Raw genomic sequence first — 12,255 nt, 5'->3', positions numbered from 1 at the left:
TATGATTACAGCAGCTAGACTGCTGATAGCACAATATTGGAAGAAAGCAGAATTATGCTCTATAGAAGAATGGATACTTAAGGTAGCAAATCTTGCCGAAATGGATAAAATTTCTGTATACCTAAAAGATCACTCTTACGATAAGTATACTATAGATTGGTATCCCTGGATTGATTTTGTAAAATTAAGGTACGGTTCAAAGGAAGTGTCTATGGGATTTGGTTGAGAAATGCTTTATAAATATGTAGTAATGGTTTTGGAAAGGAGGTTATGATGGTTTTTCTCCTTTTTTGTCTTTTTTGTATTATCTTGTTCTTATTCTGATATATGCATATTATTATTGGGATATTTGTTTTTCAGATTTGCTGGTAACTATGCTTCTGACTCTATCTGGGAAGTCAGGGGTTGGGTTAGGGAGGGTTAGGGTGGGGAAATGGGGGGGTGGGGGGGGAGGGGGGAGGGGAGGGAGAAAATGTTACTCCTAATAAGATAACCTGTATATGTCTGTTACATAAATAAATAAATGTTAAAAAAAAAATCCATGTGAAGCCCGCTAAATCTTCCGAGGGGAATGTTAACTGGTACCTAATTCAGAATTCCCATCCATAATTGGTTTCTCTATAACTTTCTATAATTCTACAATTCTCTATAACTCAACAATAAGGCAAACCCGGTAGTGGTCCCATCCCAGCTGGCAGCCTAGAGAAATGCCATGGCAGATGGTTAAAAATGCTAATGAAAAGTACAAAACCTCAAGAGTTCTGTCTCCTTTCTAGATCTCAGTATGAGTCTCCTGTCAAGATGACCAAAAGATTGGAAGAGATACATGCATCCACATTAATTCTTAAAAAAAAGGTTCAAAAGGGAAAAAGAAAAAAAATGTGTTCCGAATCCTACATTCATATAAAGATGAACACTAGATTTTCCTTCTGCATACTGTATTTCTTAATTGTTTACAGTATTGCATAGAAATGTATTGCTCCCTCTTGTGTAAATTTTGAATGCTTAGGTTTTTATAGTTTTATATATTTTTTAATAATTTCACATGTTAAAATGCAAAATTTGGTAGGATAAATAAAAAGTTTGGGATATTATTTAACATTCTTTCCTTGACCCTTATTTAGGCACTGTATTTCAGCCTACATCAAACAATTACATTCTAGGAATATTATATATATATCTTAATCTTATTGTTTGGAAAGACAGGTATTAGGTATTAGAGAACATAATTTCCTTTTTATTCAGATAATTCATCTTCAGCTCTTATTAAAGAGTTATTGAAGCTATAATGAACCAGTGGTTCTCAAATAGTGGGGCTCCGTAAAGGGGGGTTCGTTTGACCTCGGCAAACACTGTCATATTGGATGTCCAGATCGGATTATCCGACTCACTTGCAAGCGGCGTCCCACACGGCGTCGGTTGCCTAGCAACTCTACGGCTGGAGAGAGGGTGCAGCGCGGCGCGATCACTGGAGATTGTCCCAGCGCAGCCCCAGTAGCAGCCCGACGCGGAGGACCACATGACCGTCAACGCACGTGACACATGCAGAGGACCCGTGGAGACATACAGGAATCAATACGCCGGTTCCTAGTGCCACTCACAGAGGAGAAAGAGCGATAATAAGGGTCAATATCCATTACAGGAGCCGCAAGTAGATACGACCCCCAGGGATGAGAAGACAGGCGGAGAGAGAAGGAGAGAAGGAGATAAAAGAAAGTCTTCCGAAGGCTAAGACGAGGAAATATGACGAGGCGTATGTAGCGCTTGGCTTCACTGTGACTACGGTGGGAGACGAGGAAAGACCGGTGTGCTTACTATGTCTAAAAATGTTGGCAGCGGACAGCATGAAGCCAAATAAATTAAGTCATCACTTAAAGACATTACACCCCAATCACGCTAATAAGCCGCTTGAGTTTTTTCAGTGAAAACGTGTCGAATATTGCAAACAATCATCCCGCTTTCTGACTGCTACTTCAGTAAACCAGCGAGCATTGTTGGCATCATATAAGGTGGCGTACCAAATTGCTCAGTACAAAAAACCCCACACCATAGCAGAAGAGCTGATACTACCTGCAGCATTAGACATGGTCTCTGTCATGCTGGATGACGCAAGTGCTGCAAAAATAAAAACTATCCCTCTGTCAAATGACACCATTGCTAGACGTATAAATGACATCGCTGACGATCTTAATGAACAGCTGGTAGATAAACTCAAGGATAAACGTTTTGCCTTACAATTTGATGAAGCAACTGACAGCAACAAAGACTGTTTGTTTATCGCTTATGTACGTTTTGAAATGGCAAATTCCCTGTGTGAGGATCTACTTTTTTGTAAATATGTCTTAGACAGAGCCACGGCTGAAGAGCTATTCAAAATGCTAGACTGCTTCCTGACTGAGAATGGGCTAAAGTGGGAGAATTGCATGGGTGTTTGCAGTGATGGTGCACAGACCATGGCAGGGATGAGAAAAGGACTTCGGACACTCATCGAGAAGGCCTCACCTAATGCTGAGTGGACACACTGTATTTTACATAGAGAAGCACTGGCATCAAGGCACCTTTCCTCTGAATTAAATGAGGTTATGACTGACATTATAGGAGTAGTCAATTTAATAAAGACCAGACCACTAAAAACAAGAGTTTTCTCTGCTATCTGTGAGGAGATGGGAGCTGAACATCAAGCTGTGCTGTTTCACAGTGAAGCAAGGTGGCTGTCACGAGGAAAAGTGTTGTCCTGAGTTTTTTAGCTCAGAGAGGAGATAAGAATGTTTTTGGAGCAGGAGCACAAGTATGACGTTGCAAGAAAGTTTAGTGATGTGAACTTTCTGATGAAACTTGCTTACCTGAGTGACATATTTGGAAAGCTCAATGAACTAAATCTACAGCTTCAGGGGAAAAATCAACACCTCCCTCAGGCCACAGACAAGATCAACTCTTTCACTCGAAAGCTTGCAATGTGGGGCAGGCGACTTGATGAAGGAAGTACCGTGTCATTTGAGAACTTGCAGGAATTTTTTGACACTACTGACTATGATACCACCTCAGTGATTCCATATTTTAAGCAGCATATTTCATCACTGATAGGATTCTTTACAAAGTACTTCCATGAAAACAGTTCCCAGTATGACTGGGTGAGAGATCCTTTTAATGCACCAGCTCCTACTGGTTTCAGTCTTGCAGAGGAGGAGCAGTTCATAGAAATCACATCTGACTCCATATTGAGACTACGTTTCACATCCCAGACACTGAGTGAATTCTGGCTGAATGTGGAGAAGCAATATCCACTCTTAGGACAAAGAGCTGTGCACATTCTCCTTCCATTTGCAACTTCTTACTTGTGTGAGATTGGCTTCTCTGCTGTTGCTGCTCTGAAAAGCAAATACAGGTCTCGGCTACACATTGAGAAGGAGCTGAGAGTTTCTGTGACCTGCTTCAAACCCCGCTTCAAAAAGCTATGTATTGCAAAATGTGCTCATTGTAGCCATTAATCCAGACATCACCTCTGATTAAAAAATCAGCTCAAATTATTTTATATATTTTTGTTTTGCAGGTTAAAGTTTTTTTTAATATTGTGTTCCTTTAAATCCTGTGCTCCTTTAAATCTTTTCTGCTACAGTTAATAAAGCTATTCTTTGTTGTAAATTGATCCACATTTCTTTCTTTTTTTATTCTCTTATACGTTAATAAGGATACAGTGTTATGCAGAGGTGTACTTATAACAATTTTATAGACAAATGATACTATTTACAGTCGCGCGGGGGGCGCGAAATGTTTTCTTCTTCCTAGGGGGGGCATGACAGAAAATAATTGAGAAGCACTGTAATGAACTCAGGCTGCAACTACTTTGTATAATAGGCCAATAGTATATAACAGATTTCTACCAACATTTATTTCCTTTGTGCTATAACTGGGGATGAAATCTAGAAAGTGAAAATAAATTTCTTTTTGCAAGACATAGGAGTTGGAATTGGACAGGACTTCAGATTCACAGGCAAACAGATGTCTGAGAGCATGCAAGCATATGCCTGCAACTCCCTCAACCAAATCCATCTTTTCCTGAGATCATCCTGCAATGGTAGAGAACAGCTGCATAATTCCATGGAAAGGTCCAGCTGCCTTAATGAGCTGCAGGTAAGTGGTTAGACAATGTCGCAAGTGTCCCTTTGCCTTCAAATCAAATCTAAAGTATGGCACAACTCTAGTAACAGCCAACCAAATTCACCTGTCATCGTGGGCAAAGATAGATTCCTTTCTTTTTTCTCTCCTTAGATATATTAGACTACAACTTCCATAATTCTCAGCCCACACAGTAAGTTGCAATATAACAGGTTGGAGGGCAACAGCTTAGAAAAGGCTGCCTAAGGCAAAAGTAGGTGGTGATATGCCAGATAACTCAGTGGGTATGTGGAGTTATCAAATAAAGCCAATCATTCACATAAAGGCAAGACTTGAACTATAAACTGTATTTGTTACGTCTATTTGATAGATGAAAACACATCTGATAGACTTTTTAAATATCAGCTGTCAATTTCTTTGATTACTTTGGACCTTTCCTGATAAGTGATAATCAGCTCAAGGTCAAATCTAAGGTGTGCAATCCAATTTTTCACAAAGCTTTTGCTCCAAAGGCAAGCATAGAAATTTTGTACAGAAATAGTTAATTAATAGCTTGCACAGGTTATTTTAGTTCAGTGAAATAAATAGGTGAGTCTGCTGAATCTAAGAAGTTGCCCTTCAAAATTGCCTGTACCAGTCTCAGACTAGTATCATTTTTGGAGTTTATTATAGTTATCTGACATGTTGGCTTTGCTTTTGACATGGGTAGCAATGATGATATTGTGTGGTAGTTTGTGGTATTTTCTGGGAGTAAGAAGAAGGTAAGGAAGATTACTTTCAAACATTCTTTCATGAAATGTGATTCCCCCCCCCTTTAATAATATAGATTTATTTTTGAAAAAAAATCTGTTTACGCTTTTATTAACTAATTGATATAATAATTGATTGTTCATGTGTATACTGTATGTATAGGAAAGCAGAAAAGGATTTATAATCTATTTGCAGCATAAATGTAGAAAAAATATATATGAAAGAAATAGAGATATGGGTAAATAGACATTGTAATCATATATAAATAGATTATTCATATTTTATCATGAATCAGCATTTTATTTTAAGGTTTAGATAATCTTCCCCAAAGTAAACAAAGTATAAATGATATATTTAGCTTGGCACATAGATTTTATTGAATTTGATTTACAATCGATCTGAGGCATTCTAATTATTGGAGCTATATTAAGCTTCCAGACTGGATTCAAATCACTGAGTTCTCATCAATTCTCTACTACCTCCTCAGTAGATTTATCACTCAGGGGAGAGCAAAGTCTTCCTAGTAATGGTGAAAGTACCAAGTTATAAATAGCGTTTGCACAGCAGACATTAAGGCAAAACCTTAATTTATGAGGGTTCGATCTCCGAGCTTGTGGGTTGGTTTCTGAACATTTCATTATCAGGCTGGGTAACATCTTGAGCGGAGTTTAGTGGATCTCATCCTACACCTGAGGTACAGATATTCACCACTATTGCAAATATTAATTTATTTTGTAAGTTTACACTCTATGTAAATATGAATATATATTCCTTTCTTTAGACGTCAAGGGGAGCCACCTTTGGAGAATGGAATGCTTCCATATCTTGGCTGTGCTTTACAGTTTGGGGCCAATCCTCTCAAATTCCTCAGGGAAAGACAAAAAAAGCACGGTCCTACTTTCACATGCCAATTGGCTGGAAAATATGTCCATTTCCTCACAGATCCTTTCTCCTATCATGCAGTGATGCAACAGGGAAGAAACCTGGACTGGAAAAAATTCCATTTTGCAACTTCAGCAAAGGTAGCATTTCAAAAGAATAACTATCGTAATAAAGTTCTTCTGTTAAAAGTGGGCAAGGTGAATGGCTCAGTTTAAAAACCATGCCATCAAATACTGATTGGTGTGGGGGTTGGGGTTGTTAGCACAATCTAAGGATGCTGTCCCTATATTCTCCAGATTCAAACTTTTAAGTTCAATGGGGTGAAACCAAATTTCACATTAAATACACTTATTGCTTTGTCTTACTTAGAGTTCAGTAATTCAAATTGCCTCTACTTCGTTTACAATCTAAAAGACTCTTTCTCAATGTATACCAAGATTGATTTTCTTTATGGATTTTGATTAATCAGTGCCAGCGTGTTTAAAAAGATGTATTGCAGGAATACAGATGAATTTATTGTACAGTTCCTATGCACTCATTGGGACTAACCTCCAATTATACCTAGAAATTTCACTTTAAATTATTTATTTTCAAAACACATATAACAATAGCAAAGAAAGCAAGAATATAAATGTAGAATTCTAACTTAGTACCAGTTTAGTAATTGGTCTGACTGATTCAGGGTGTAATTTTGTGCTTTCTTTCCTGATAATATTTGCCCTCAGATCAGTATCAGTGTGATTTATATCTTTCAAATAAAGGCACCAGTTCAGTGTCAAATTTTATCTTCCCACCTCTGTAATTTAGACTACTGTTGGAAAACAGAAGTATAAATGCTGCATTTGTCAGAATACATACAGCCGGGGTGTCCAAACTTGGGAACTTTAAGACTTGTGGACTTCAACTCCCAGAATTCCCCAGCCAGGCTGGCTGGGGAATTCTGGGAGTTGAAGTCCACAAGTCTTAAAGTTCCCAAGTTTGGACACCCCTGGCATACAGTAACAACAAATTATTTGAAGTATAAATTTTCTGCCATAGAGACAATCATTATTATGATGGATTTTTAATTTGGAAGATAGGTTTTAGATTGGTTTCAGATTTAGTATTTGCTAACATTTTCTCATCCACCATATAAAGCCAATGATGGATGTAAATCCATTTCCTATTGTACATGAATTTCTGGAGTTTAAATGGTTACTAAATGGGGATTCTAAATGGCTGTACTCTATCACTCAGAATCTATCAGTAGGCTATATAAGTATACCTTATCCCTATGGTTTTATTTCCATTTTAAATTATAGAAAAGATAAAGTACTTTCAATTTCACATGCTCATTATTATTTAGCTAGACCAGGACCTACAACTCTCTAAGTAGTGCCATTCAGTTCTTCCTTTAAGATGATTTGTGGTGGGTTAAATGCCATCAAAATAGGGTGAGAAGAGGGATGGGAGAAGACTAATTAGATAACTAATTAGTGGCAATTAACATTCTCAATATTTGCCGGCAGGCCTTTGGACACTCAAGCATTGATCCAAGTGATGGATTCACTACTGAGAATATGCACCATACCGTCATAAGAACATTGCAGGGTAATGCCTTAACATTTCTCAGTGAAACTATGATGGAGAACCTGCATTATGTCATGGTGGAGTCAAGTGCAGAAAAAATGAATCTCAATGACTGGATCACTGATAAGCTTTATGAATTCTGCTATCGTGTGATGTTTGAATCTGGGTTTTTAACACTTTTTGGAAGTGAATTTAATACACATCACGACAAGGTCCTTGCTTCTAGTCAACAAGCCCAGAGAGCACGTATCCTCAGTACTCTAGAGAACTTCAAGGAATTTGACCAAATCTTTCCAGCTCTTGTAGCTGGTCTTCCAATCCATCTATTTAAAAATGCCTACAGTGCACGGGAGAAGCTAGCTGAAGCTCTGCTCCATGAGAACCTTAAAAAAAGAGAAAACATTTCTGAACTCATTTCTCTCCGTATGCACTTGAATGATACATTGTCCACCTTTGATGATATGGATAAAGCAAAAACACATCTTGCAATCCTGTGGGCATCGCAAGCTAACACAATACCTGCTACATTTTGGAGTTCATTCTATCTTATTAGGTGAGTTCATACAAATAGTGGTCAACAAGAAAACTATTTCTATTTATTATGGTCAGTTTATTTACTAGTTGATTAAATGATGATATGAGTAGTAGTTGATATGCTGGATGAATATTTTTAAATATATTAATGATATTTGTTAAACATTTTATTCTGCATGTCTGATTTCAGACACTATTAATAAAGCATGATTTATTAGAGCTCCATAGAAAAGGAGTGGCAGAGTCGGGGGACAAGTAAAAAAAGGGATCAACTGAGAATATGGATGTCAAACTCACAGCGTCACGTTGTGGTCACATGACATATTACAACATTTTTTCCCTTCATGGAGCTGGGTTGGGCATGGCCTGCACGTGACACACCCGACCCGCAGGCCTCCAGTTTAACACCCCTGGACTAGAATCATTACTTAGCCACAGAGAAAATCCACCCCCCCCCTTGATTGCCATTGACCCATTAACTTGACTATAAGTTGAGCAGATTTCAACATAAGCTTGAAGCAATAAATCTGTACATAAGCTTTTAGCAATAAATCAGTTAAATTGGACTTTCACATGTGGACCTGATCTTTTGCCCCTGACACCATACCCATGATAGACATGGTTTGTTAAGAAATGAGCAATGCATGTGTCCTCAAAACTGAGAAGTATTGAACAACCAGTTCTTTTGCAATTATACTGTTGCAGGTTATTACTTTGCAAAACACTATTTATGTCTTCCATTTTTGTTACAAAGCTTAGGACAGACTGTTAGAAACCAATATTACCTAATGACTTCAAATCAGAACACTCACAAAGCTTATGCTGGACAGAAGTTCAGGATTTGTCATGTTAGGATAATCTGCATTTACCGATTCCATGATGGCCAGGAATCTTTTAGAGAACATCTCTGAAGATAAGGAGTCTCATGAAACCAATATTACAAAAGGAAGAGCATTAAAATAAATGCTTAAAAAGGCTATTTATATTTGCTTAAAGTTAGATTGTGTAAACACCCTGTAACAAATGCTTGCAGCATCCTAATATTTGGCAATAACATTTAAGAACACTGGTGAGATTATTCTGATGATACATGTCCCATATTGATTCATTTACCATTAATCTGAGAGAAAATGAACCTCTTACATCTTGGAAAACTGAACTGAATCCTAATAAACACGATTGAATTGTTTAATATGCCTTAAGGGTTGTAAAAAAAGGCTGAACTCTATAGCATACAATAATTGGGTGACTTGTTTAAGCATAATTGCTGCAGAAATATAAATTTAAAGTTAAAGTTGCAACATGCCAATTTCCAGGTTCTGATGTTTGAGTGTCCGGTACTTAGGATGAGATAACTTCTCGATTGTCTCTTTTTTAGAGTATATGAAGTTAAAACAAGCTTTCAGAATACATTTTGATAGTGGGATCCCTAGTGAGGATATAGACCAGGGGTGTCCAAACTTGGGAACTTTAAGACTTGTGGACTTCAACTCCCAGAATTCCCCAGCCAGCATGGGAGTTGAAGTCCACAAGTCTTAAAGTTCCCAAGTTTGGACACCTCTGATATAGACAGAACATTTCTATAAGCAAGCTGAGCCATGCAACCACATGTTCATAGCTGAGTCAAGATAGAGATGCTGCAATGTCCATGCTTCCTGTTTTGGTTTTTTTAAAGATATGATTATCATGGCAAGGCCTTCCTGAAACTCATCGTAATCTGGAGCTGTTTCTGAGGATAGTGCACAATGACTGTAATAACTCATTTTATTAATGTTCATTGTATGGCTTAGATTAATGTCGGCAAGATGGACAACACAGATGATTAATAATAAACATTTATATTGTGATTTCACCATATCTTTCTCTTTCAGGAATCCCATTGCAATGAAAGCAGCTACCAAAGAGGCCGAACGAGTGCTAAAAGATGCTGGCGAAAAGATCTGTTCAAGCAGGAAGCCCATTTGCTTGAATAAAAAACAGCTAGATGACATGCCTATATTAGGTACGCTTAGTTAACTTTTGCTGAAATATATGAACTCCCATCTGTTACAATTTAGAAGCCACTAATCATCAGAGCAAATCAGCTGGATAATAGTCTTAGTCCTGCTCTAATGATGAAATATAGTATGCTTGGATAGAACAACAGTTCATGCATTGGTTTTGGCTTTTAATTTTTACTGGATCAGATTACTTTTGACTTCACTATCAGTACAGTAACACAGCTGTTTATCTTCCATTTAGATAAAAGTTCATTTCTACTCTCTTTACACAGACAGCATTATAAAAGAAGCACTAAGACTCTCCAGTGCATCCATGACAGTCCGAGTTGCAAAGAAAGATTTCCTTTTGCAATTGGGCAGCGATTCCTACAATATCCGCAAAGACGACATCATAGCTGTTTATCCCCAGCTGTTGCATTTTGATCCCGAAATTTATCCTGATCCACTGGTGAGTTTTCCAACAAAAGAGTTTGCCCGACTAGGAATAGGAAGAAATTATTCTGCATTATAAAACAATTTTGGTTTTGCTCAGTGAATTCTCCCACAGATAAGAACTTTATACCATAGGCAGAATAATATCAGTATTTGTTCAGACTGAACTTTATACCATAGGCAGAATAATATCAGTATTTGTTCAGGCTCCAACTTTGCCTCACTATTACCAATAATTAGGTGGATTAATACTTTTAATTCATAATGTTATAATTTATCAGTTTAAAAATCATCCCAATAATTATTTCAGTTTTAGTTTCCAAAGACATTATGTTTTACCGATGTTGATAAATTACTGGGAAAGAAATGGATTGAGGTTATTAAGTAAACCATGATCATAGGTAGAAAAAAGTAATATACAACACACTACTTGGGATATAGCAAGAAAGAAGTCATAAATATTAGAATTAGATGCCAGATAAGCTGTTTTGTTGATAATTTTTATAGTCTGCAATACATACAAGATAAATACAAATAAAGAAAAATATAAACAGTGAAGAGAAAAGTGCAAAGAAGAAAAATATCTGCATATATTCTTTCACACCACTTTAAGTATCTCACAGGATAAAAATGTAATAAATAAACGATAGATTGAAAGAGAGTGATTGTTGCTTTTGAATCCATACTCATTAATGATGATGAGGAAAAACCTTACTCCCTAAAGAATTTCTGAAATAAGTAGAGAGTAGAGAAAAAATATCTATAGATAGTGATAACATAAGAAGTGAGAAACTAAATGCAAAAGATCAAGGTTATAGCTACTCATTGGGTAAAAAATAAAATAGGGTTTATTGCTTATTTTGTCATCCAAAATATTTCCCCTTCAAAATGCTGTTTTAATTTGATCTGAAATGTTTACATTTTATCCAATGTTTTACGTGAATGTTGTTTATTCTGAAATATATCATCATATTTAATTGATTTGGCTAGTAACATATTCAGCCATTGATTTCCAAATCAACAGAAAAAAGAATATCATTTGCAACTCTTAAATTATCTTAAGGTTTCTGCACAAATTGTTGAGTTAATTTGAATTTTGTTACAGACATTCAAATTTGATCGTTATCTTGGAGAAAATGGAGAAGAAAAAACTTTCTATCGTAATGGTTGCAAATTAAAATATTATTATATGCCATTTGGAACAGGATTGGCAAAATGCCCTGGAAGATGGTTTGCTATTAATGAAATCAAACAATTTCTGAGTTTCTTGCTTTTCTATTTTGAAGTGGAACTAATTGACAAGAATGTAAAATGCCCTTCTTTGGATCAATCGCGAGCTGGACTTGGTGTTTTGCAGCCTTCAAATGATATAGAGTTCAAGTACAGATTAAAACTTCCATGAATATAAAGAGCACTATTATATCTTCACATCAGTCCTCCAAAGAGGTAGAAAGATCCATCAACTAAGGGTATTTCAATATACTATAAAAAATGAGACAGTTTGGAGAAACTGCTACCATTGTTTTATATGATTATATAGGAAATATTTCCCAATGTAAATCAGATTTCTGGACTGATTCTTGTGAGTGCTAGAGATACTTCAGTCCGCTAAATGTGCTTGTATTGGTTTTGAGACCAGACCAGAGTAACGGGAAAAGATGAAAGAATGATTGACTGTACGTAACCCCAAAGCCTTCCAGATTAAAGTTAGAGACAAGATTACTTCACCACATTTTGAAAAGCAATAGAACAATCTTGCACCATGCTGCCTTTTACGTAAATAAAATGTGCAAACATAAGATCATGGTTAGACTTTAGAATACTGATAAAATGTGTACAAAACTCATCCTAATACTAGAAGAGTATTTCATACTTTTGGCCCAGCTTTCCTTATGGCTTTTTGTAGATCCTGATCTATAATATCATTCCAGATGAAGGTATGGGTATTGTGGGTTTTTGTTTGTTTGTGTAT

The 12,255-nt window shown here is 36.6% G+C and overlaps 1 protein-coding gene across 1 annotated transcript; it reads left to right on the top strand.

Annotated features, from left to right (window-relative positions):
- Positions 1-4,735: 4,735 nt before the first annotated feature.
- CYP7A1 (cytochrome P450 family 7 subfamily A member 1) lies at positions 4,736-12,255 on the top strand. Its single transcript, XM_081952234.1, has 6 exons — positions 4,736-4,877; positions 5,648-5,888; positions 7,257-7,870; positions 9,723-9,853; positions 10,124-10,299; positions 11,389-12,255. Exons 1-6 carry the CDS (start codon positions 4,798-4,800, stop codon positions 11,683-11,685), a joined length of 1,539 nt encoding a protein of 512 aa, XP_081808360.1. The 5' UTR covers positions 4,736-4,797; the 3' UTR covers positions 11,686-12,255.

The sequence above is a fragment of the Natrix helvetica genome (genome assembly GCF_964273705.1).
Source record: "Natrix helvetica genome assembly, chromosome: 4".
In the NCBI taxonomy this organism is placed as follows: Eukaryota; Metazoa; Chordata; class Lepidosauria; order Squamata; family Natricidae; genus Natrix; species Natrix helvetica.
The sequence above is the reverse complement of the archived record's forward strand: the minus strand, read 5'-3'. Positions and strand labels throughout refer to the sequence as shown.